The 26,056-nt window shown below is 37.4% G+C and overlaps 1 protein-coding gene across 3 annotated transcripts in view; it reads left to right on the forward strand.

Moving 5' to 3' along the window:
- Positions 1 to 1,458: 1,458 nt before the first annotated feature.
- Positions 1,459 to 26,056, forward strand: part of OPA1 (OPA1 mitochondrial dynamin like GTPase) — a 53,226-nt gene continuing 28,628 nt past the window's right edge. Inside the window, exons 1-21 of one of the 3 annotated variants that reach the window (XM_080349774.1) lie at positions 1,459 to 1,615; positions 4,810 to 5,128; positions 5,424 to 5,520; positions 6,602 to 6,709; positions 7,940 to 7,993; positions 8,613 to 8,680; positions 12,691 to 12,801; positions 16,137 to 16,190; positions 17,698 to 17,802; positions 18,712 to 18,798; positions 19,640 to 19,753; positions 20,073 to 20,153; positions 20,574 to 20,648; positions 20,973 to 21,044; positions 21,194 to 21,293; positions 21,823 to 21,953; positions 22,476 to 22,548; positions 22,640 to 22,712; positions 23,144 to 23,259; positions 23,835 to 23,899; positions 24,516 to 24,592. In XM_080349774.1, coding sequence (XP_080205900.1) covers positions 1,587 to 1,615; positions 4,810 to 5,128; positions 5,424 to 5,520; positions 6,602 to 6,709; positions 7,940 to 7,993; positions 8,613 to 8,680; positions 12,691 to 12,801; positions 16,137 to 16,190; positions 17,698 to 17,802; positions 18,712 to 18,798; positions 19,640 to 19,753; positions 20,073 to 20,153; positions 20,574 to 20,648; positions 20,973 to 21,044; positions 21,194 to 21,293; positions 21,823 to 21,953; positions 22,476 to 22,548; positions 22,640 to 22,712; positions 23,144 to 23,259; positions 23,835 to 23,899; positions 24,516 to 24,592 — 2,009 coding nt within the window. In that variant the 5' untranslated portion in view covers positions 1,459 to 1,586. The remainder of the gene's footprint in view (positions 1,616 to 4,809; positions 5,129 to 5,423; positions 5,521 to 6,601; positions 6,710 to 7,939; positions 7,994 to 8,612; positions 8,681 to 12,690; positions 12,802 to 16,136; positions 16,191 to 17,697; positions 17,803 to 18,711; positions 18,799 to 19,639; positions 19,754 to 20,072; positions 20,154 to 20,573; positions 20,649 to 20,972; positions 21,045 to 21,193; positions 21,294 to 21,822; positions 21,954 to 22,475; positions 22,549 to 22,639; positions 22,713 to 23,143; positions 23,260 to 23,834; positions 23,900 to 24,515; positions 24,593 to 26,056) is intronic. The other 2 variants (XM_080349775.1, XM_080349776.1) reach the window with 2 other exon arrangements.

Consider the following 26,056-nt stretch of genomic DNA (forward strand, 5'->3'; position numbering starts at 1 on the left):
CTGGAGAGAACATCTCTAAAGCAGCCTATATTAGAACCTTCAGTTATATGATGCCCTCTACTGGTCAAAGTAACAATTACATGTTAGTTTATAAATAAAAAGTTATTTATATCATGTCTTATGGAGTAACATCAGTCTTTTTTAACAAAAAAAAAAAAGCCTTAAAAATATATAAATCATAAAAATAACTAGTCAAATTCAAAAATACAAAAGCAAAGGTAAAATTTAAAACAAATATAGTCCCTTAAATTTAAAAATAAATAAATACATAGATCTAAAAGCGAGCAAGACACAGAAACGTGCCTCACCTCATCCCTACAATTTTTATCTCGGTCCTGAAAATACATGTATGTATTATGTCATCCTTGTGCAACTTATTTTGCTCTGAAAAAATCCCACTTTATAAACAGAAGCCTGGCCTATAAAACACCCCAAATCTTTCTGTTTTGCTCAGCACATGAGACTCAGTTCTGGGCATATTACAGAAAAGCAGCTGGGAACCAATGCATGACAGTCCACGGGGCAGCACAGAGACAGGAGTCAGAAAATATGGAAGAGGGACTTAGGGTTGCTTAATCTAAAGAAAAGGAGATGGGGAGGAGTTCTGACAAGAGTTTCCAAACATATAAATTTGCACATAGGGAGAAAATCATATTCTCCATGTCCGCTGTGGATAGTGCTAACTTGCTGCAAGAAAGTGTCAAATTGGGCATGAGGGAAATCTTTCTGCTAATGTCAGCAAGCGCTGGCATTGTAAACAGGGCCCCCAGTTCATGCAGGTGGATTTATGCACTGGCTGTGTGTCAGGATCCAGCCATGCAGGATCTGTAACCAGTATGTTTATTCATTATTAAGAATACCATGACAGAATGTGATGCCTGTGGTGTTTACTGACAGATGAGGCGTGTGCTTCCCAGAAATGACACCACTGCAAGTGACTCTGTCTGAGGGCAGATGGGCAGATGTGCTGAGCGCCCCTGGTCCCTTCTCTGCCTCCCGCTCCCGTGGGGTCCTGCACCAAAACCCCCGAGTACTCACAGCGGCCCATGTGGACACGCTTTGTGCTTTCCAGCTCTCAAGGCAGCGCTGCCACCCATTCCACCCGCTTCTCCAGCGCGACAATAGCTGCGAACTCATCTGGGAATCTTATTTAAGCGGCGTGGAAACACAGGTGTCCACCCGGGACTGGGCCCGACGGTGCCGGGGTGCCCTGCGCCGGGACAGGGACGAGGCGCTGAGGCCACGGCGCTGCCGCCGCTGGGGTGTGAGGGGAAACACAAGCCCCCAGCATGGAGCAGCCGTCACCTTCCGCCTCCTCGCTCCTCCTGCCCGCGGCACCCCCAGCGGTGTCCCTTCAAAACCTTCCGCCGCCGCCGTGCACCGGAACCTTCGCGCGGGGTTGCGCGGTTTCCAGCCGGGCCGGTCGCGCCGGACGGCGGTGCCCGGAAGCGGCGGCAACTCTGTCAGCCCGCGGCGGCTCCAGCTGCCCTTGCCCGCGGCAGCCCGGGGCGCCAGGAGCGGCGGCGGAGCCCTGGCGGGCGGCCGCGGTGCGTGCGGCTCCTTCGGGCCCCTCCCGGCCGTTAAGGATGTGGCGGACGCGGGCGGCGGCGGCTTGGTGAGCGGGGCGGGCCGGGACAGGGGTCAGGGCGGGCGCGGCGGGCCCTGGGGCGCGGCGGCTGTGCGGGGCGAGAGGCCGGCGGGGCTGCCAGCCTGTCCCGCCTCTTCCGACCTCGGGGCCTCTGCCCCGAACGCCGTGTCGGTTTTAATACCCGTGCCGGGTCTTAAAATTATTACCTGTCCCATCCTTCAGCCCCCCAGGGACCTTTATGGGATGTGGAAAGCAGCGGTGCCCCCCACATTCCCACCCCAGGGATTCCGGCACCTTCGTGTCCAGGCCCGGACCCTCCCCGGCAGCTCCTCTATGTTCTTTGTTTCCGCTGTTCTCCTACGCAATCTCAAACAGGAGCAGTGAAACTGAATGGCTCGTAACCACACAGTGTTCCTTGGCAGATTCAGGAGCAGCAGCAGGAAAATAACCGTTGCCAAGTGCTTTTTGTCGGGTTACATTTGCAAGAATGCTTTGCAGTCATAGCTATTGAAAGTGTATAAGAGCTATCATACAAAAGATTTCTCCCAGCTGAGGTGGGGACTTTTTGGACACTTACACTGGAGCAAGGTGTGTAAAATTTTGGGTATGACTCCCAGGTGGAGTCTTTGGTTATCACTAGTAACAGGCCATTTCTTCTTGTTTTACAAGGTATCTATAACCTCAGTTTGATGCAAGAGTAATCGAGTTCCAGGCTTGTAATCAGGCAGATTCTAGTGGCAGAGCTACTCATGTCTGAAAGCCTAATTTTTATTGCTATTCAAAGTGGCTTTCCACAGGCTTTAAATTTGGAAGTAATGAAATACATCATTTGCTAGCATTGCTTTGGGATACTTTTTGGCCTAACTGCGCTTTCCAGTCAAGATCTTATGGTGGTTTTTTGGTCATCACTCATTATTAATTTTTAGCAGTGGAAGGAGAAAAGGAAGAAGAAAATGGAAGTTTTGATGGAATTATGTGATATATTTTTAAATGAAATATAACATTTCAGTATATACAATTATACAAACATTTCAATATACACAATATATACAAAATATACAATTAGAGCAGGTAGGGTTTGAAATGTACATAGCACTTAAAAGGCAATTGTTGATCAAGTTCTTGCCTTGAACTTACTGGAACTCAGCTTTTTTTCAGTTTAATTGTGCAAGGTGAATGCTATAAAAGATGCTGTATTTTAAAAGAGCAATCTCAGAGAATGGAATTATATCATTTTTTGAAAGTGCCTTTAATCTTACTGAAAACTAATAACAAGAAGTGCCTGCCATAGTATATAGTATCTCTGCTGAAAAGTATGAAATGTCTGTGTAGTGGCAGTGACCACAAAACAAAATAAGGCCAAAACAAAATAATGGCCAGTCATCAGGCTTACCACACTCTGACTTAAAAAAAACGTCTTCAAAAGCAGGAATTAGACATTTCTAGTGTGGGGGAACTTTCATTTTTTTCTTGTTATGCAGCCACTTTCACATTGGTGCTATATGCGGTTAGTTTCTAACCCTTTTGTAATTTCAGGTCAAAGAGGAGAAACTTGTCTCTGTTTTGGGGATTATTCTGCTCCTGCTTGTTATGCACTTTCTAGATACTAAGCTTGTTATTGCAAAGGCACACTCTTTGAGGTAGTTTAAAGAAATGTAGCAGCAAGAGGGGATACCCTTCAAAATCATAGTGACTTTTACAAATGAGGATTTTCATAACGGTTGGTGGAGTTCCCTTTTTTTAAGATTTCCATTACACTAAAGGAAGTTACTAAACGTAGTCGGTAGAATTGGTCGTCCGAGACAGGAAAATGTCTCAGTTCACATAATTCTGATTTTTCATTTATCTTCCAAATGCTCAATTTCTGACTCAAAAGTGTTTTTATTAAAAAGTCTTCCACTTTGGACCTTAAGAATATGCCTGCCATAGACAATGTCATCTCTACAATGTGGTAAATCTCAGTACAAAGAACTATGAAGATTATGGAGCATGTTATCAAAAATGCTGTAATATTTTCCCTTTTATATGATTCACTTATTCTCTTTAAGATCTGTTAATCTTAAGTGATTTAGGATTACAGGGTAAATAATTTGCCTTCTCAATAGTGTGAAGTGCTTTCTTTTTTGTATTTGTCCCCTTTGTAAGTAAATACACTTGGTAATATTGAAAACCTTGAAAAACACATCAAGGAACAATTATTAATTTCAAGAACCGTAACTTCACTCATATTTTGCATCCAGTAAATGATTTAATAGTAACCATTCTGATATGACAGTGAGACTAAAAGTGACAGAATAAATTCACTTTCCAGAGCTGTTGTCTTTCCCTGAGCTAGCAAAGCTGCCTCAAAATGTTGAAGCGTCCAGTAGTGCAAGTGACCTTTATACAAGGACCTTTATTGCAACCTATGCATGTACCTGAGTATAGGCAGGATTTATAAGGTTCTTGTGTTTAAACCTGTGCTTTTCACGGCTGAGCTCCGTTTTCAGCATCAAATCTTTCAGACCGAAATTTTCACTCTTGCATAAATCTGAATTATTTTATTGAAGTCTTCAGCAAACATGGTGCAGCCATGTCCAGAACTGATCTTGTTTGTGCATGACCTAAGACAAAACAGTAGCGCTGTAATCCTAGACCTGCAGAATGTTAGAGTGAAAGGAGCTGAAAGATATCATTAAGTAGATACTTCAACTCCAAAAGAGAATCCGCCTTTCCAAAAAAGTACAACTGTATTTTGCAAAGGGATTTTGTCTGTGTATTGTTTTTTGAAGTCTGAAAATCCTCTACAGGCTTAATGTTCTCTAAAATTTTGTTTTGAATTACAGGATAAGCCAAACTGTCAAGTTTTCTTTTAAGTTGCAAGTTGATCTTAGTCTTCTGTGGAATCTTAACTCCTGTTCGGCCAAACTGTGTTTTATCACAGACATGTTACTTGCCTTAATCCAGTATGCAAGTTAAATTTAATTCATAGCAGACTTCATAAATGGTATTTAACATTTTATTTCTGTAATCACTAGAAATGCTACACCCATTAACGCTGTTTACAGCTTTTTGTTTTCCTGATATCATAGCATTGATAGCTGGAAATTGTACATTCAGAGTGGTGCTCTGATTTATCCATACCCAGCTAAAATGTAATGTGAATTGCTTCTAAAGAGGTTATAAAGTTAATGGTGTGTTGAGGAAATCTATTACTCAGAGTTTTTATTTCTTTCTTTTAGTGTCATCTGCCGGAGTCTAGCAAACAGCAGCTATGGAGTAAAAAGAAAATCACCACTTCAAAACTTGCATCTTGTTTCCCGAAGTATACATCATCCCTATTATCCAAGTTCAAAATTTCAAAGACCTCCATTAAGGATATCCACTCAGCTGTTCTCTTCTCTTAATCGTCTACCCCTACGTAAAACAAAACTTTTAGATGTAAAATATGGATATCAGTCCCACAGGAACTTTTGGCTAGCTAGACTAGCATCAAGGCTTCTCAAACTTCGCTATCTTGTTTTAGGATCTGCTGTAGGTGGTGGTTACACGGTCAAGAAGGTACTACTTTATGCATTTTGTCTTTGTTACTAGTATATGTTTCAGAACCAGAGTTCTTGTTGTATCCACCAAAATTGCAGAGTATCATTACAGGATGACAATAAAGATGAGTGAAAATGGAAAACAGATTGTTTAGAGAACTGGCATAGATTTTAGAAGATCCAAGTAGTATTATTCATATCTAAAAGATGGTGGGTTATTATATTTTATATGTTGGTATTACTTTTCACTAGATTTCTCTGTGCTTTTCTACATAAATTTCTATTTCTGCTGTATTTTTTCCTTTTTGTATTAGACGTATGATCAGTGGAAGGACATGATGCCAGATCTCGATGAATATAAGTGGATTGTTCCTGACTTCATTTGGGAGCTTGATGAGCATATTGACTTCGGTATCACAAAAGCTAAAATGCTACTCTATCTAAAGACCAGCATACATACAACTTAAACATTTGGGTGTAGGTCCTCAGTGCCTCCCTCCAGGAGCACCTTTATAGCTGTAATTTGAGTGAACTTCTATTGTTAGAGTTTGATGTGTGTCTTATGAAGGGATTTGTATCAGTGTGTTTGTAGGAAGAAATTAAACATCGTTTTGTAGGAAGAAATTAAGCATCGTTCAGCATCGATGTTCCATAATTCATCCTTTCTTTTGGGAATATTCTTGTCCTTTCATATGGCCATGTAATCCCATTATTGAAAGGAGACTTGCAGTGTGATCAAGGGGACTTGGAGAAGCAGTGGTAGTATTATTCAGCAAGTTCTTTCCTTCTGTATAAATGGCACAAGTAAAATACAAATATAAATAGATAAGTAAAAGATATGAGTAAAAGACCAGTTGAAAATACAGAATAGTGAGCCTACTTACCTAGAAAATTATTTTGAAGATACAGAAGAAAATGAAAAATAGAGATTCTGTTTTCCTGAACCTTCTGGTTACTGTAGGTTTTTTGCATATTTTGAGATGAAAGTTAGAAACCTAAAAGCCAAGCACTTAGTTACTTTTTATACACAGGGTAGTAAGGTGGTCTTTCTAAAAAAATTATGAAGATTTCACCATTATAGTACTCTAAAGCTAATAATATTTCGAAGGATTGCACAATTGGCTGACTTATGTGACTGAAAAATAAGCTTTTCTTTACATGTACAAGAAATGCACTTACTTAGTGTCATGTAATTTTAAAATATCCTGTACAAATATTTGAGAATAATGTATGAAATGCAGCAATACATTTTAGAGAATTGTAAAGTATCTGAGGCAACCAACTTATCAGGGAGTTCAAAGTCTAGAAAAGCAATTGGTTTTTCAGATATGATAATCTTTCCCAACACTAATGGGGGGAGGTGCATGGGGAAAGAAACCTTTTAATTCTTTATTAAAAAGAAAATAAAAATAAAAAGACAAGTCGCAAAACAACTGTTAGGATTTACAGCATAAGCAGTTTTCACACATTAGCTGTTTTACTGTTTTCCCAGAAAAACTTATTAAAGCCCTTCCTGATGCAGATGACCTTGCCAAACTTCTGCCTGACTTTGACAAGATTGGAGAGAGCTTCACTTCACTGAAAGGATTTTTTTCTCCTGGTGAGAACAATTTTTCAGCTTGGTTTTAATATTGAAAACATAAGCTATTACAAGATGAGGTTACAGAAATGTCCTTAGACGCTAAAAGAAAGCAGATCCTGAAAATGCATGCATTTTCATTGAGTATCTCATCTGAAACTCTAATGGGCGCAGGTAAGTATAATGTATTTTTAAAAGCAAGAATTTGGGTAGCAAGTACAGAGAACCAAAATGTGACATTGAATAGAAAACTAGAATTCTTATACAATTCTAAACAAACAGAGTGAAAGCTAGATTGCTTCAGTGAGCCATAGGAGCTGGACCTGTCCAGTTCAAATTTGGAGAAGATGAGAGTGGTATGGGACAGTAACAGTAGCACAGCTGTTACAGCAGAAAAGTGTTGTTAAGCATGATTGTTCTTAATGTTGCAAGCATGTAAAATAAAAGATTTGTAATGAAGGTGTTCCTTTGGGTTGAATGATATTTTTCCATCTGGACACAGCTGCACAAGGACTTGCTTGAAGATTTAGCTTAGTCAACCGCTGCATTTCAAAGAAGTAGGTAGGAGTTCTAAATCCTTCACAAAAGACGGGATAGTTTGTGAATTCAGTATGTCCAGGTAGTAGTAGGCTTAATGGTTTTCAGATTTTGGGAGACTTAAATAAGATATTTCTGATTGGTGGGCTTTTTAAAAGTAAAAATGATTGATTCGATCATTATATCTGACTTGCTTCTGAGTACAGCTCAAAATTTCGCCCAGTCGTTCTTGTAATAGTGCAAGATGATTCCTATTATATACCTTAATAGTTGTCAAACCACATAAATTTATGTTCATGAAAGATCGTATCTGTGAGGTGTTATAGTTATTGCTTTAAGTGTGTTTAAAAGTATTTTCGTATCAGTGTGCATAAGTGCAACTTCATTTTCTTTAAATACCATAAATGGTGGAACTAATGTATTAATCTTGGAACTTCAGCAAGCACCTAAGTAGGGATCAAGTCCAATAGAGTGACAAGTAGATTATAATCTCCTATGTATTTTGGCTGTTTAAAATTTTGGCTGTTTAAAATTGTGGTGTTATCGAGTGGTATTGTGAGATGTCACCTATTATTTGTTGTCATACTCACACAGGCATAGCTGCCGTTTATGATTATGTGGTCCTCCAAATGAGACAAAGATCCCTCATCTTTGTTTTGCATTTTGATTTGTATTTATAATTTTTATTTCCCCTCTTCTGCTGATTTTTCACAGGTTACAATTTGTTTAGTGAAGTCATAGGAGCTTCTGATCTACTTCTGTTGTTAGGTGTGTAAAAGCCCTTTTTACTGCCCTTAACCTGCCTCTTTAAAGCAAACCCTTAAAACACTTCTGTACTAAGAGGAGTGAATATGGATGTAAGCACAAGTATTTACAGCAATTTAATATTGAATTACAAATACTTTCCAACTATTTTAAAAATGCTTTGGTCTTCCCCTGTGAGAACGAATAGATAAATAGTTGTTATTTCTCTCCCACAGTCCTTAGCAGATACTTGTTATTTCAGGCATTTTTGGAAACCTATGTAATTACAATAGGGAAGATTTTTTTTTTCTTGTTGCAATAATACAAATGGAATTTGTATTATATTTTCCTGTTTATCGAAATAATTAGTTTTAAAATATTTTCATAACTTTTGATAGTCAAATTGGAGCTGCCTGCTTCCTTGTGATGCAACTAATTTGAGTCACAAATTAGATATAAAACATTCAGATGAGTTTTAAACTGAATTTCTTTTCCGTTTTCTTAAGGCAAATTTTCTTGATAGGAACTTCAAGGATTATTTAATTAATAATTCAGAGGAGTTGAAACTTTAATGTTAGGTGTAGTTCAAGAACTTTTAAGTGCCTGTTGCATGTTGTGATGAGTTTCTGTAATTATGTCCTAGGTCCTCCAGGAGAAACAGCATTCAGAGCTACTGACCAGGCATATGACAATGACAAACAGTACAAGAAGGTAATTACTCTCTTGCAAAACTAAAAATGTCTTGACAGCAGGAAATTTTTTTTTAAGGGCTTCAATAGCTAGTTGCAGGTGTTTATTTGAAGGAGCTTGACTAGATTTTATCATTGAAAGTGACTTGAGTATTCCTTGTTGGTTTTAATATATAAACAGTACAACGATAATAAACATTCTGGTATAAGGAAAATACAAGGCAATCATAAAAATCTTTAGGAATTGCGTTCTTAAGAAACCTGTTTTGTACTAAGAATGTGATTTTTAGGTATTTTGTGTGCATTTACATTTTTTTCAGGACATCTCAGTGGCACTTGAGCTTATCGCTTATTACTGAAGTTGATTTAGGCTTTTATAATTATTTTTGGCATTTCTGCTTGCAACCTCATTTCTACTGACATGTTCACAGTTGTGATTCTTACTTAAGGGTTTCTGCCTTAAAAAATGTCGAAGTCTTAAAGCAGTCTGTCTTTTTACTTTATTTAGATAAAGTATATGTTACAATTTTGTTATCATCTTCTGGAAAATAATGTTCCTGTATTATGACAACTAAAAGCTTTAGTATTTTTTTCCTTGAAGTAAAGAAGTGAAGTTCATTTTTTTTGCTTTTGTGAACAGTAGATCTTATTTCTATTAGATTTCTAAATCATAATGTTTCTCATTCTCTAAAGGCTTTTCATTTTTCTTGTGTATATTTAAAAAACCTCTTTTTTAAAAATGGATGGAAAACTATAAATGTAGGGGAATTTGTAAATTATTAAATATTTATTTTTTGAACTGAATGTGTCTAAACTATAACTGGGTCCTCTACATAAAAGATTCTGTATATGCAGGCATGTATACATTGATTCTACATTAATTCTGCATGGCAACATGTAGTGAAACCTGTACAAAGCTTGTTTTTTACAATTAATTTTTATCCCCTTTGGAACAGTGATGGATTTCTACATGACAAAGTCAGCTTTTTGTTTTCATGTTGTTAGTAAACTGTCTATAAACTATTTTCTCTTGAGTGATTGCTTAGCACAGGTTTCACTGTTTAAAACATAAGAATATGCTTAATTTTTGACTTGTGAAGAAATGACCATCTTAGTTTATTGTCTTTGATAACTAAACTAACTGAGATTTTTACTGAATGCCAGTAATATCACTAATACTTACTATTCTGAGGGGTTTTTGGATGCAGTGACAACTGCATTTTAGTGTTACCAACAAAACTTTTGCTGTGGTACAGAAAATAGCAGCCCATATGAAATCAGTATGGTTTAGAAAATTTAATCTGGCATACTAAGTTGTTACTGCAATTATATCCAATATGCCAGGCTTAGAAATTGTTGGTTTGCTAATTACTATGATCAATTTCAGACGTAATATTTCAAACAAAGCACATATGAATACCTAACAAAGTATAAGCACTTAGTTTATTGGCAAACAAAATGATTCTTTTCAAGACAATGGGTTAGATGGCCTTTTTTTCATTCAATGCTTTCCACTGGCAATCAATACAATGTTTGGATGCATAAAGTGCTGTAGCATGGTATTAAATGTGTCTGAGGAGCTGATTTTCTTTGTTTCTTTGTGGAAAATGAGTAGCTGGTAAAGGAGTCCAGGAATTCCTCATTTGGAGGAATGTTCTGTAGAGCTGTTACTGGACATTGTCCTTAGATGGGTCTCTCAAAACTGCCTGTAGAATGAGAAACCATTTAGTTTGCAATACAACTTTGAGAGCAAATGTTGTCCCAAACACGGGATCAGGCTGTGCTGCTTCTTGCCAGCTAATGCGTTTCTCATAATCTCTCATTTAATACTAAAGATACCATTTTTTTACAGAGAGAATGAAAGCATTCAGATAAGTAATTTAAATACCGGAGTTTAAGTGTTTCTACTTGGATTAAATAAGTAATTTCGTTCTTGGGGAAAGAGGAGAGAATATAGTTATAAAAGCTGTAGTGTAGTAAAGTGTTGTATTTCTAGGGCTAGTTCAGGCTTGCACTTCAAATAGCAGCGTTACCTTCTTAGAATATTATCTTGCATTATTGTCTGTCTTAAAACAAACAAACAAAAAAACCCAATATAATGATTGTAAACAATTTGTTTTTCGAAATCCTGTTAATTGATTTTTCTAGATAAAATTCTTTAAAATGAATACAGTTTTACACTGGAATGATTGAGTTGCAGGGGGAAGGGGAAACAATGGTGGTGGCCAGTGACAGGGAGGTGTAAATATTTCTGTGTCCTAGCTCATACAAGCCTGGGTGTCGTGTGTATAGTTCTGTGCTATTTGAGGTTCTTGAAATATATATGTATAAATATATAGTTTTTGTTTTCATTCAAACTTATAAAGTAAAAAACAGAAAATCAAGGAAATAAGATTATTTACTGATACATACAAATGTTATTGAGAAGGTATTAAATCACTGTATTTTTTACTTGAATATTTTATTAAATAGGGTAACTGTCATTGAAAAGGGCTTTTCATACTTTACTATGAAGTCTCACATGGACCAAATGTCTTAGAAAGTAATTGCACGTTAAATAGATTGGATGACTTCAAACATTTTATTACAGTGCCTGTTTAAATGCTAAAGGACTGTGCAGCAGGTTTCTTTCAGTGCGTTTTCTTTTATTGAGCTATAGCATAATTTTTAAAGGGACTGTGTCAGATCATATTGAGAGTTTCCTTGTTTGCGAAATGCAAAATATTACTATTGTTCCTCTAATAGTAGGTGTAGCCGTGAGGCCGTCTCTCCTTGCTGCTGTATAGAAATGAAATATTTTGTTTTGCCTCATTTTTTGGCACAGTTCTAAGGCATTTGCTTTTCTGGCAATACAGACATTTATTACATTTTAAAATGGTTCAATAAAATATGAATGTGAAGATTTTGGTATTGATGAAATGTTATACAAATCTCCGCTTAACGAATGTTTGTATTGGGTCATTTGATTGTCTCTCCTTTTATCCATTTTCTCCCATGTTTGTTTATCCTTATGTGTACATGCCTGTGTTTGTATTTTGTGCAACCAATGTATAACTTGATGGTAGTTGTCTTGAATTCTCACACCAAAGTTCTCTTTCGGGGTTTGTTCTGATTTCTGTAGTGCATTTTTGAAACCTTTGCTTTCACTTAACGTTTTCTTAGAAGACATAATATTTTTTAAAGAGCTTTATTTAAATAGTTTGTTAATACTTGTGTCTACGTTCTCTGAAATAAATTGTAGATAAACTTCCAGTAGTGGCTGGCATGATACCTCTAAGCCAATTTTGAAAGACCACTGCAAGAATGTTTGGTGTGGAGGGAGATGAGAACTAAGCTTTGTGGAACTGCTGAATAAGTAAAGGAATAAGCATCAAGTTGAAGGGATTTTGAAGTGATCAGGAAGGACGATGGCAGCGTGATTTAAAACTGTGGTGTGTTACAGAAGTGGAGCGGAGACCTTTTCTTTCTTTATGCTCTGAAAACTGTTTTACTTCTCCTACTTGGCAAGTCAAGTAGCAGGCAAAATCATCTTTCTATAAACTGTTGCTGAGATAACAACAAAATGGAAACTTTACTGCTACTGACAAAGTTGAGCCTCTTAGCTGTTGTGCACAACTTTGTGGAGAATATCCAAAACACTCTCTTTAAAAATGTCCGTAGTGAAGTTGTGAAAAATTGCTGATACTTAAGAAGTTCTGGTATGAATAATTGAAATGAAATCCTGAAACTATCGAAAGCCAAGATAGCTGAATTATTTTTTTTAAGATTAGATGCTTAGTTAAAAGTTTAATATAATTATAAAATGTTGCTAAACGTTTATTATTTTATTCTACCTGGATGTGCAAAATGCATGGTTTTGCTGGCTATATCCACTCGCAGCTAGCAAGAGACATTGCTAATGAAATTTCACTTTTGTTTGAACTGACTCATTCATACCTGTTTTTCATCTGTCTTTGTCATGCCCTTTGCTTTAACTTTGTTCTCCTTACACCCCCAATTTTTCCTCTCCTTTTTATTATAAACTCATGGCAGGGCCTGCTTGGTGAACTCATTCTGTTACAACAACAAATCCAGCAGCACGAAGAGGAAACGCGCAGAGCCGCTGGCCAGTATAACATGGGCTCTTCCCAGCAGAAGCGAAAGGTGATGGCTTAAAGGACAATATGTACTGTATTCGCACTAATCAAATACTTCAGCCTTCTGTATTAGAGCTAGAAAAATCTAACTAGTTAAATCATGGGCCCAAATAATTATTAAAGCCAACTTCGCTACAGGTGTATAATCCTGTTGCAGTTTAACCAAGTTGTGTTTAAAGCATGGTGTTAAAAGCCAAATGAGTACTTTGTGTTGCTTTGAAATTATATGTTCTCTGCCTCTATAAAAATATTATTTAAAGTTCATATGTTAAAAATTCATTCAAGGGAAGTATGTGAGTAAATGTCTAGTCTGTTTTCTCTACTGTTGCTTTCTTACTGTAGCTCTCTCTTGTAAGAATGTAGCCATCACAGGCAATATATCTCTGGGAACATGTTTTCCTGCTTTATACTGTTACAAATCTGAAAATGACAGCAACTCCTTAGAAAGAATCTTGCACAGATAACTAAATACGGCTGGGGCCTATATTATTCAATATATTCATCAACGATTTGGACAAGGGAAAAGAGTGTACTATCAGCAGGTTTGGTGATGACACCAAGCTGGGAGGAGTGGCTGACACGCCAGAGGCTCTGCTGCCATCCAGTGAGACCTAGACAGGCTGGAGAGTTGAACGGGGAAAAATGTAATGAAATATAACAAGGGAAAGTGTAGAGTCTTGCATCTGGGTAGGAACAACCCCAGGTTCCAGTATAAGTTGGGGAATGACCTATTAGAGAGCAGGGTAGGGGAAAGGGACCTGGGGGTCTTGGTGGACAGCAGGCTGACCATGAGCCAACACTGTGCCCTTGTGGCCAGGATGGCCAATGGTACCTGGGGTGTATTAGAAGTGGGGTGGTTAGTAGGTCGAGAGAGGTTCTCCTGCCCCTCTACTCTGCCCTGGTGAGACCACATCTGGAATATTGTGTCCAGTTCTGGCCCCTCAGTTCCAACAGGACAGGGAACTGCTGGAGAGTGTCCAGCGCAGGGCAACAAAGATGATTAAGGGAGTGGAGCATCTCCCTTATGAGGAAAGGCCGAGGGAGCTGGGGCTCTTTAGCCTGGAGAAGAGAAAACTGAGGGGTGACCTCATTAATGTTTACAAATATATGAAGGGTGAGTGTCATGAGGATGGACCTGGGCTCTTCTTGGTGACAACCAATGATAGGACAAGGGGTAATGGGTTCAAACTGGAACACAAGACGTTCCACTTAAATTTGAGAAGAAACTTCTCAGTGAGGGTAACAGAACACTGGAACAGGCTCCCCAGGGATGTTGTGGAGTCTCCTTCTCTGGAGGCATTCAAGACCTGCCTGGACGCCTTCCTGTGTAACCTCATCTGGGTGTTCCTGCTCCGGCAGGGGGATTGGACTGGATGATCTTTCGAGGCCCCCTTCCAATCCCTGACATTCTGTGACCATTAGTCATATGTGACTGTTAGTACTTCAGATTGTCATGATAGTTTTAGATTGCATTGGCAACTTCAAAATTTTTAGTAACATTATGAATTATATGTTCAAAATACTTTGTGTACTAACTGCAGCTAAACATTCAAAGCACCTAATTCAAAGCTGAACCTAATGCTGAAACATGTACATCAGTCTAGACCTGTTTGTTATTTTTTTCCATAACTTACCTAATTGTTCTTATTAGAATTAGTCACCTAGTGCTGGATAATTCTTTGCTTCGTATCTTGCAACATGTAGCTGCGTGCAATATTTTTGCTCACTGTGTTTAACATTAGTGTCTGTACATAAAAGACAGTGCTCATGTGGTTCTGCTTCCAAGTCCGTACCTCAAAGATGTACCAAGGCCTCTGAAGGACTTTCAGGAACATCTTGTTCAAGAGCAGAGAGTGGGAAAACGTTAACTGCTTTGAAAATCTGCAGCGCGCAGCAACACGTTGTTTTCCTTTTCTTTCCTTTTTCTTGCTTCTTCCAACTCACCACAGAATTCTCATTGCCCTTCTATTTTTACTTTCCCCTATGTCTCCAAGGTGTTTAAAGTGTGTGTGTAAGTAAATGTTTATTTACACATACCACCTTGTAGATGCACGCATCCGGTTGTCCATGTGCTAAACTAACCCTGTTTCCAATGCACTTTTGCTATCGCTGTATTAATGAACAGAAAGGAAGTCAATTTACAGCATTGCTGTTCATGAATAAGAATGTAATTGGATAGAGATGGAAGTGTCAGCTTGGATTGCTCTCTATAAGTGCAGGCACAATCCTGTATGTTATAAGTTTAATATATGAATAATATCAGTAACTGTGATTTTTTTTCTTGTTTAATCTGTAACAACCGGTGTGAAATTAAAGTAACTAAATTGATTTGTGTCTAAATGACAGCTGTCTTCTGCATGTTAGATCATATGCTTTTTCTGATACGCAGCTAACCTGAGTTGTAAATGTCACATGAGCTTATTATATGAACTTTAGTTAAATATCGAAGCTTTTACCTATACCATTCTTTCAGTAATTGTTTCAATTATATTTTTTCTAAATTTAATATTTCATCAGTCAACCATTAGGTTTTGTTGTTTGTAAATATTTGCATCATATGAATTTGTATTGCAACATTTATGCTTTTGTCTTTGTGTTATTAAAAAGGGAATTTGAACAACTGTTATTACATCTTGATGAGCTATTTTAAGAATATTTGACTAAGAATGGTTGTAGTTGCCTGATCTCATCACCTTTATGCCTTGAACTTCAAAATGTTTTGTATTATAATATCCTAATTTTTCCAGTTTTTAATATACTTTAAATAATTTTAAAGTAACCATTCGAGACTCTCCCGATTACACTTCATTAATTTGTGCATGCATGTTTAGACTTACAGTTCTGGAAAACAAATATGAAATAAGAATCCTCTGGAAGATTCAGAAATACTCACCTGAATGTAGTTTCTGTAATAAGCAGATGTTTTAGTGATTGTATCCTATTAAGATCATGCTAATTCAGGAAATGAACATATGAGATCCTGAGAGTCTGACCACTAAAATTACATTTAGGGCAGTGGCCTGAAAATTCTGAGCTCCACACAGAGTTTGCTATTCCCTAAGCATAGTATTAATATCACTTTCCTAGTACGAAGTCTTGAAGGGTTAATTTTTGCATTTGCATGCCCTGGAATTCAAATGTGTTTTTATGTGAACCTCCTGTTGCAGGTGGAACTTGCCATATGCATTAAATCTCAGATGCTAATTGAAGAATTTTACTTGCTTTAAAATGCATGTAAAGTCAATTTTCTTATGTGGAATGAAGCTTTCAGTTTGTGATTTGATTATTTGCAGTGGATGAACTAAACAATGTGTTAGTAGCCATGATTATTTTTCTTTATAGGTTTCTGACAAAGAGAAGATTGATCAACTTCAAGAAGAACTGCTACGCACTCAGGTAACTTTTCTAACTTACTGATGTCTCAAGTAGAGATTTATGTGCAGCAGACTTAAATTTACTAGACAAAAGCACACCTGAAATCTATTTGGTAAAAATGCAGCGCTTTTTTCAATCTTTGAGTTTATCAATACAGAGTTGACTGTTGGCACAGACCAGAGGTCAGTCCAGTCTGTTCTTTCTCTGACAGTGCCTGACAGAATGCAAGAGGGGAGTGTAAGAATAGGGCAGATGTGTAATCGTGCTTTCCCAAAATACCTTGCTTGCCTTCAATGCTGTATTTTCCTGAAGTGTAAAGTTAGTCCAAGAGTGTTACGTAAGTATAGTGTTGATATTCAAGTTTGTAACTTGTTATGCAAGTTAACTTTACTCCTAACATTCTACAGTTCTGTTTTATAACTTTAATGCAACTAAATATGTGATATCTCGTGTGTTTAAATGGCACATTTGTTGCAAAAAAGAAATTTAGTTTACTTATTAATGAGTTATGTATTAATCCTTTATCTAGGAAATGTCATTTCTAGTAAAGCAAAGAAGCTTTTAAGTGAGATGTCCAAGAGGAAAAACAGACATCATATGGGATATGGGGGGTGCAAATGTGGTATAAGGTGGGACTCCCGTCTGTCTAATTAATTGCCTTGAACTTCACTGAATCTCATTGCAACGAAGTTTTACTCTCTGTAATTAGTGAGGCAGTTATTTGTAAGCTAGGCTTTTTTCAGGGTTGATGCATATTGGTGCAGGGTGCTGGGCCATCTTGTCTAGACCATGCTCTTGTCAAGGAAGGTTGGACCAGATGATCCTTGTGGTCCCTTCCAACCTGGTATTCTATGGTATTAGTCATACTAGTCGTTACTTTGGTTTGCTTGCCTACTTAAGTTAATGTACAATTAATCTTTCATTGAATACATAGGCTTCTAAATTGACTGGCTCTTTGGCTCAGCCACATTGTTTTGATACGGGGTTTTGTAAACTCTTTATGTATTTGCTAGTTTTGAAAGCATTTATTACTTACTGGTTTTTATAATAGCTTGAAATTTAGATTCAATTTGTTCTTAAAAGCACACAGAGACCAAATACATTTCCACATCATAGTAAACAATTTTCAGACTAGGTATCAAAACTGCATTCATGTCTCATCTTCAGAGGACAATCATAATCTCCTGAACAGGACTGAGCAGCCAGTTCCCAACTGTCTGACTGCGTATGTGTAGCTTCTTTGCAAATGATGCTTGTTTAAGATGCTTAGGGACATATTTGAATATCCCCAAGTTTGACATTGTGGTCTTACTGAAAGTTTCGAAGTAAAAGTGTTGTGTTGCAGCAAAAAAAAAATCTAACAGTCTTCTTTTGGTAGCCTTGTATTTTTAAACTGTGGTGATCACAAGTATTCTGTATTTTTGAAAGACTTACCTAAAAGGTAGCATGTTTTTCATAGGTAAAGCTTTGCTCATGTGAGTGTACTCTTCCTGTAATTAAAAGACTATATTTTACCACTGTTTTGTAGCTCAAATACCAACGAATGCTTGAGCGATTAGAGAAGGAGAACAAAGAATTAAGAAAATTGGTACTGCAAAGAGATGACAAGGGAATTCATCAGAGGAAGTTAAAGGTACTTATGTGTTACAAATCAGCATAGAAATAAAATTATGCTGTATTTTCTGTGATGCTATTCTAAATTGTATTTGTTAATTTATATATGAACTTTTAACATTTGTTATAAGATACCTATACTCTTTTTTTTTACTTGATGAGACTTTTATACATCCCTTATTTTTAAACTATGTAACTTTTAGAAATGTCTTCAGCTGAAGAGCACAGAGAGCTTACTAGGTCTAATTAAATAATTTACCTAAGTGGGAAATGTGAGTTGTGGTTTTTGATGTAGCTTCACTGTATTTGCTAATAAATATGCTTCCAACTTTTCTTATACACACAGTCTGATACCTTTGTGCTTTGTCATGGGTCTCACTAACTGTGGTAGGGATGTAGTTACAGGATCAGGGAACATCTTTTAACCACCCTGTAAAAATCCATGGAGAAGGAACTAAGTATGCTTTTGCTTTTGTCTGCCAACATCCTGAGTGTTCTAAAAATGGACATTTTCTGCCTCTTGCTGTGTCACTTGTTGACCAGTATGGATCCTCCTCTTTCCTCTGGGAACTGGAAGATGAGGAGCTCTTATCTAGATGTTTAGTGGAAGAAATTGAATTTACCTTCTTAACTTGGAAACTCTGAAGTCTGAGCACTGTTCTCTTGTGCTGTACATAAGAGCTCTCATTTTGCTCCTTCAGCAAGATACGTCTCCAGCTGTAGTATTTTCATGCACAGAACTTGGTATTGTACTTCATAAAACAGAGGTCTGTGCTGTGTTATAGACAGTTTAGGTTTCAAATCACCAGGAGAGAGTAAGTACATTTTTACAGATGATTTTACAGAATATACAGATGGAATAGTATGAAACCCAGTCTTTGTTCTGTTAATTGGCTGTGTTTTCACTCTCTGCTTTTTTTTTTTGTAGAAATCGTTGATTGATATGTATTCTGAAGTACTTGACATTCTGTCTGATTATGATGCCAGTTATAACACTCAAGATCACCTACCTCGAGTAAGTAGGTAAAAAATACAGGGTTTTCAGTAAAAAGTATTAAAATTGTACAGAACGTTTAATTATATTCCAGAATAATTCAGAGCTAGTGCCGGGCTATTTCCTTGTAACTCCAGGATTTTTGCTTAAGACATGTTCTCCATTTTAAAGGCAACAAGAGAATTTTGAGAACAACCATTGTAACTATGGTAAGTCTACCTTGGCTCTAGATAAAACCTTATCTAGATCCACATGTTGCTGCTGTGCTCAGCCTTTCATTTTAAATGGTTTCAGTCAGGGCACCTTGGCCTTTTCCGCATTGTAAAACGACTGTTGTCTCCCAATGTGGAGCAATGGAGCTGAGAAGGTGCCCCAGCTACTCCCCACAGCAGTGCTGCTGTTGGAGAAGGTTTGGGGAGCCTGAGTGCTGGTGTAGGGGAGAGCTGGGAGTGAATCCTGCTCACACAACCACCCATAGCACTGGTGACTCCAGTAGGAAGCCAGTAAGATGAGGAGGTGACAGCAACAACATCAGAACTCAGCCTTCTCCAGGCAGAAGCAACATTGACCAGATGAGTAGTCTTCAGTGTTTCACCTCCTGAAAGGATTTTGTACAAGGAGAGAACTGCCTGTCACGAGAACAGCAAAACCTTCCTCCCTTTGTTAGGTGGCCCATAGGGTGCTTTGTGACTGTGCTGCCTTAAGCACAAGTCGTTTTTCTTGCATGATTAAAAGTTAGTATTTCTTCAAGGATTTCATATTGAAACCAGTGCATTTACTGTCAAACATAATACAGACAGTGTTGTCTAAGCTTCCAAAATGTCCAGCTGAAAGCCAATGGTTGTTTAAACTTTCACTTAAGGTGGTGGTGGTTGGAGATCAAAGTGCAGGAAAAACCAGCGTGTTAGAAATGATCGCCCAAGCCCGGATATTTCCTCGAGGGTCGGGGGAGATGATGACGCGTTCCCCTGTTAAGGTAAGAAAAACAATCTCTGAATCAGCATTGCCATATTGTTCTCCCTCTGATTATACAATTAATTGACATACGCAGGAACATTAATTTATAAAATGGCCTCTAAGTGAGTTGTAGTCAATGACAAAACTTCTGCAAGCCTATGTATGACCTATATATACTGTCAGAGTAGTAGCAGTTCCTACTATAAGTAATCCTGTGTTAAATAACCATTACATGTAGTTGTATGTCTGCAGTGGGAAGTGTACATATGTGATGTACTTCTCATGTTTCTCGGTGTTAGATTTACCATATTTTCTCATATAAGGCTTTTACCATTTAGGTAACCCTTAGTGAAGGGCCGCACCATGTGGCTTTATTCAAAGACAGCTCTCGGGAGTTTGATCTGACCAAGGAAGAGGATGTGAGTATAAAGAAGTGACTGGAAGTTAATGTGACTTTTATTAATTATCTGAAAAATTCAATGTCTTTGTGAGCGGTTAGCCCCTGTTTAATTAGAGTGAAATATGTTTAGTGGGGCAAGGCACTATATTAGTTATTAAATTATCTCTTAGTGTGGTTCTTGACTGGCACTGAAGTGGATACAATGTAGAAGGAGCTCTTGTGCCAAGACATCTTTTGGATTTTGCAGGGTTCTGCCGGTAATCTGTCATTTAGTGCCCCATTTACCAGCTTTAGTTATTCAGTGTGCATTTGGGATAATTACTATTTATAAATAAAGATCTTAATCCCTAAGTAAACTTTTTTACTTATGTTGGTGATTTTTCTTCTGTCATGATTGTAAGGAGCTTTATATTTGATATTTTGCTTCTCTCAAAAACAGCTTGCAGCTTTGAGAAATGAAATAGAAATCAGAATGAGAAACAGTGTGAAGGAAGGGTGCACTGTTAGCACTGAGGTAAGACTTGTCAAAGATTTAGTGGCAAACATCTCTGCATGTGTATCTTTTGTAAGTATCCTTCAAATGGGAAACTGTGGTGAGTCCAGTTTGTGTATATTTAATATTTTACACAATCCAAAGTGTATTTAGACTGTTAAAATCACTTCTATATCACAATTAAGTGTATATAAAATTGGACTTCCTATTTAAAATTACAGGCTGTTGCTGGTTTATATCGTATGTATGTGTAAATTTGCATTTATATCATTTTATAGGTGTCTTTGTGTATGTAATTACAAAGTATGTGTGTGTATAAACCTTAATTTCAATTTTACTTCACAGACCATCTCCTTAAGTGTGAAAGGTCCTGGTTTGCAGAGAATGGTATTGGTTGATTTACCTGGAGTCATTAGTGTAAGTATACAATAAATTAAAAGAAAAAATCTTTAAGATATATAAGTGAGGTAGCATTATTGATGAGAATATTAGCTGTCATTTTTCTTTTTTACATCTTTTTGTTTTCTTTTTCCCTTTAAATATTTATCTCTATATACATATTAAAGACTGTGACATCAGGTATGGCTCCAGATACGAAGGAAACCATCTTTAGCATCAGCAAGGCCTACATGCAGAATCCTAATGCCATCATCCTTTGTATTCAAGGTAATAAGAGTCCAGACAGTTCTCTAACAGGCAGGATTTTTTTTTTCTGTTTTAATTGGGATTCTTATCTTGCTCTGGGGACTTTCCTGATTCTATATCTTTTGCATTTGTGGTAGATTGTATAGTGTACAAAACAGCATGCTGTGGAATGTCTGTTTGTAAGGCATCTTTGGTATCCGTGGAAAAAAAGCAACTTCTGCTTAGAGTTTTTTATTATATCATTTAAAAAAATGGTGATGATAATAAAATTCAAGATTTCTTCAAAAGAGTTTCTGGGGGTAACAGACAGTAGTAGAGTTTAATAGCAAGCTGGTACTTGCTCAAAATGTATATTATTGCAATAAACTGATTTTTTTTAATGATACTAGAAATGACAAATTTTCACTGTCTGTACACAAAAATTGAATATAAGTATAATTTAACTGTTTTAAGTTGTAACGTGAAACTTATTTGATGCCTACTCTACCTTTAGTACTGCATGTTAGATTACATAATCTCTAAAGTATCAATTTGTTTTTGTCTATTTTAGATGGATCAGTGGATGCAGAACGCAGTATTGTCACAGACTTAGTCAGCCAGATGGATCCCCAAGGGAAAAGGACAATTTTTGTGTTGACTAAAGTTGATCTTGCTGAGAAAAATGTGGCTAGCCCAAGCAGGGTGAGTTACAACTATTTTTCTCATATCATGATGGCTGAAGTCACACATGGAAAAGTACTTGAGATGCCGTCAGAAATATTGGACCTCACCTACCTGTTCTAGATGGTTTTCAGTGCTTATTTCTGTATTCAGTGGAATTTTTGTGGGGTGATTGGGTTTTTTTAATATCAGGTTTTACTTTTAGTGATCAGCTACATGATTTCAGTCACAGCTTGGCTGCCGCTTGCTATAATATGGGTTCCTTTCATGCAGATCACCCAAGCAAGTTTCATTTCCTGAGAAGGCTTTAGGATATTGTGGGATGGGCTTTTCCACTTTATTTTGTGTTTTGCTATGTTATGGCTTATTAGTTTTATGCCTTTTTTTTCTTTAAACATCAGTAGAACTCATAGTCCCATGACAAACTGCTTCTTATAGTAGTGTATTCATACATACAACTAGATCTGGCTTTAAAACTGTGCTGAAGGAAATAATGTCTCTGTGCAAAGTTAACCACTTTTTTTTAATGCTTTATTTTCATAGATCCAGCAAATAATTGAAGGCAAACTCTTCCCAATGAAAGCTTTGGGTTATTTTGCAGTTGTTACTGGAAAAGGTAAAGAGAGCTCTGGCTCTGCTTATTTTCTCCTTGATAGCAGAGAAAACTGTCTAAATGGAACTGTTGCAGCACTCTTTCCTTTCTCCAGGAAACAGCAGTGAAAGCATTGAATCAATTAAAGAGTATGAAGAGGAATTTTTTCAAAATTCAAAGCTGTTAAAGTACGTTGCAATTCATTTCTTTTACTAGAATGAGTCTCTGTTCGTAAATGTTACCATCCGTTGTTCTCGTTGAACTTAAGAAACGGATTGTGATGTGGAAACGCTATTTGAGATTTATTCTGTTTAAATTATCTAGTTGAGGTGACCGAGTTAGCCAGGTTTCCTAACACTTGCTGTAGGTCAGTGGAGAGAGACTGGCGTCTTGAGGCAGCGATTCATTCCTGTGCAGCTCTGAGCCTCTCTGCAGAGCTTGCTGTGTCCATCCGTTGGCTCTGGAAGAGCTGAGTACCCAGCTCACTTGGTACAGTTGGGTTAGATGTACATTGATATGTAATTCCCTTCTATGGAAAGCAAAGCTTTATTCTTGTGAGGAGAAAATGGGGGCCAGGGGTATGCATAAAAGAATTTTCTCGAGCTGTCTTCCGCTACAGGACGTGCATGCTGAAGGCACACCAGGTTACAACAAAGAACTTAAGTCTTGCCGTGTCAGATTGCTTTTGGAAAATGGTGAGAGAGTCTGTGGAGCAGCAAGCAGATGCTTTTAAAGGTAAACATCTCTTTGAAAAACAAGTGAAGTAGCTGCTTGTTGTTAAACAGTTAATTCTTCCACATCTATATAATACTGTTTTGCCAGCATTCATGGGCTGACATGTTTTGTATTGTCCCAGTTAAGCTTTACAAACACACATGAAAAAATACTTAATAGTATGAAGGACCCACTTGTCCTAAAAGCTGAAAAAGTAAATAAGTATGAAGAAAAATAATCAGGGTTTTTTTGTGGGCAAAACACAGTTCTTCCACTGGATTCAGATATTGTTTGAAATGGCTTCCTGTATAAAGATACATCTGATCAGCCAGGGCAGGACTGACTTGTACAGAGCTGGAAGCTGAATGGTTCCCTTTCCACTACATTTTTTCAATGCATTAATCCTGCAATTTTTTTACAAAATATCCAAGCATAGACAACAAAAAACTGCTCGGTTGCAGAGACCCTTAAAGTTCTTGGAGGGTTTGTATAAAGCAAGATTTGTAGCAATTTTAGGAGCTGCTAAACTTCTAAGATAGTCATGAAGTGCATATAGACAGTTAAAAAAATTAAGGCCTTGTTTCTGATTTTTGCAGCCACGCGTTTCAATCTTGAGACTGAATGGAAGAACAATTACCCCCGGTTGCGAGAGCTCGACAGGGTAAATTACACTACTGCTTTAATTTGAGTCCTACCGAGTGTTGAAGATTATGGATTAAAATTTATGCCATTTAATGTCCTTTGTAGAAGTTTCTTAAAGTACTGACATTTTAAAATGTGAGGAACAGTGTAAGTTATTCTAGGGGAAGGAAATACTGGGCTCTCTGTTTTATTAAATAGTGTGCTTCAAAACTGTGATACTTCAATGCTTTACAAGTCTTTTACTCGTCTAGTAGACAGTTAACTGACCTAACTTGCCCCCAGGAGCAGGTCAGTGTTTCTTTGTGGTCATAACAGAACTGGCAAAGAGAAGGTAAATTCCCTGGTCTTTCAGACAGAGTAACAAAACAATTATGACCCCATTCTCTAATTATTTTATAGAGATCCTGAGTATCAAAAGCTCTGCCTGGCCAGGGTCATGCAAGAAATGGGTGGGAAGATGTATGGAAAACCAGTGTGGTAGCTTAAGACAAGCACATACGTTGACCAGAAATTATCATTTCAGGCTTAAAGGTCATAAGAAAAAGGTTTGGTTTTGGTTTAATTTTTGTATGGAAACATGATCAATCTGTATTTAAAAGATATATATGTTTTGTTTTGTTTTGTTTTTTTCATAGAATGAATTGTTTGAAAAAGCAAAGAATGAGATTCTTGATGAAGTCATAAGTTTGACTCAGGTCACACCAAAGCACTGGTATGGTGATTTTTATTTATTTATTTTTTTTTTATTAACTATCAGAAGTTTTCCCTTAAAATGCAAAGAATTTTATTAAACAAAGTTCTCAAAGCTAAATAAGGAAGTGTTTTTCTTAGGACAATATTTTATTATGTCCTTTGTCCCTGTGGAAATACTCTACGTTTGTTTATTATTCTGAATCAGCAAATACTTCTGTAATCTCTGTGATGTCCATTTGTGTTTTGTCCTGGTTTTATACAGTATAATGAACAACAGATATTCCTCAAAAATGAAAAGGAACAGTTGTAACAAAGATGTTTTCAGATGTTAATTTGAAGTGTGAGTCGGTAATTCCTCTAAGCTGATGTTCGGGCATTATCATTGTGCATATCAAAATAATATATATGACCTTAAAAAAAGAAGATTTGTATCTCTGTGAATCAGAGATTCGGAAGTTGAAAGATTATGTAATTCTTGGCTGTAAAAAGAGCTGATCTGGATGTTTGAGAATTTCATGCCACATGTTGATCTCCTTGGTAGCCTCAACCAAGCAGCACCGCGCTGCCTTGCCCTACAGACGTAGGAGTGAGAGAGAACGAGCTTAGCCGGGGTATTTTAAGGGTTGCGCCTCTGCCTGGTAAAGCCGCTGTAGGTACGGGCTGAGAGAACAGCCAGTGGGAAGGGGCACTTCAGTGACAGCCTGCATCACAACTGAGAGTCACACAAAAAACATGTCTTTAATCTTTGCATTCAGCAACCTGAATTGAACTGTTACTTGGTCATAGATTAAAAGGCAAGATAAAATATCTGATTCTTCATGGCATTAGAATAATTCTGGGCACATCGATATGCTCCAAGGACGTGTTGCAGGCAGTGTATTAGGCTGAAGTTATGTTCTAATCCAAGCGTAATGCAGGTTTACGGTTCTGATGTTTGCTGCCGTTTGCTGTGTGGTAGATGCTGAAGTGCCCTGGCCCATGTCTAATCTGCTTTGTTTTGTTGTGAATTGGGTGGGTGCATAACGTGAATGTTTCTGTGCATTTCTGTTGGAAGTTGTAGTGGTGATTAGTTTTATACCACTACTCTAGTTTTATACCACTTACTGAGCTATGAAGTAGAACTGGAAACCTAAGATATAAAAAAACCTTCTGTTACATGCAGCCTAAAACCAGCAGTGCATTTGATGAATGCCATTGTTGAAATAGGAAGAGGAGTGATATATATGGGAAGTTCTTCAGTCTTTGTCCACAGACAGCCCAGTTAGAGCAGGGACGTTATCAGGGATGGGGTTTGTGTCCTGAACTTCAGCCCATTTGGAAGAAAAGGGCCTGGCTGAATCTGATAGTCTTGTACCAGCAAAAAAAATGGCAGTTTTTATTCTTTGGCTCTTAGCTCTCACCATTTACCAAATCTGGCATTCATATAACCTGTTGGTGAGCTGATTTAGCATTCTGAGCCAGCATAAAATTAACCTTCAAGAAA

Source organism: Nesoenas mayeri (assembly GCF_963082525.1).
Source record: "Nesoenas mayeri genome assembly, chromosome: 9".
In the NCBI taxonomy this organism is placed as follows: Eukaryota; Metazoa; Chordata; class Aves; order Columbiformes; family Columbidae; genus Nesoenas; species Nesoenas mayeri.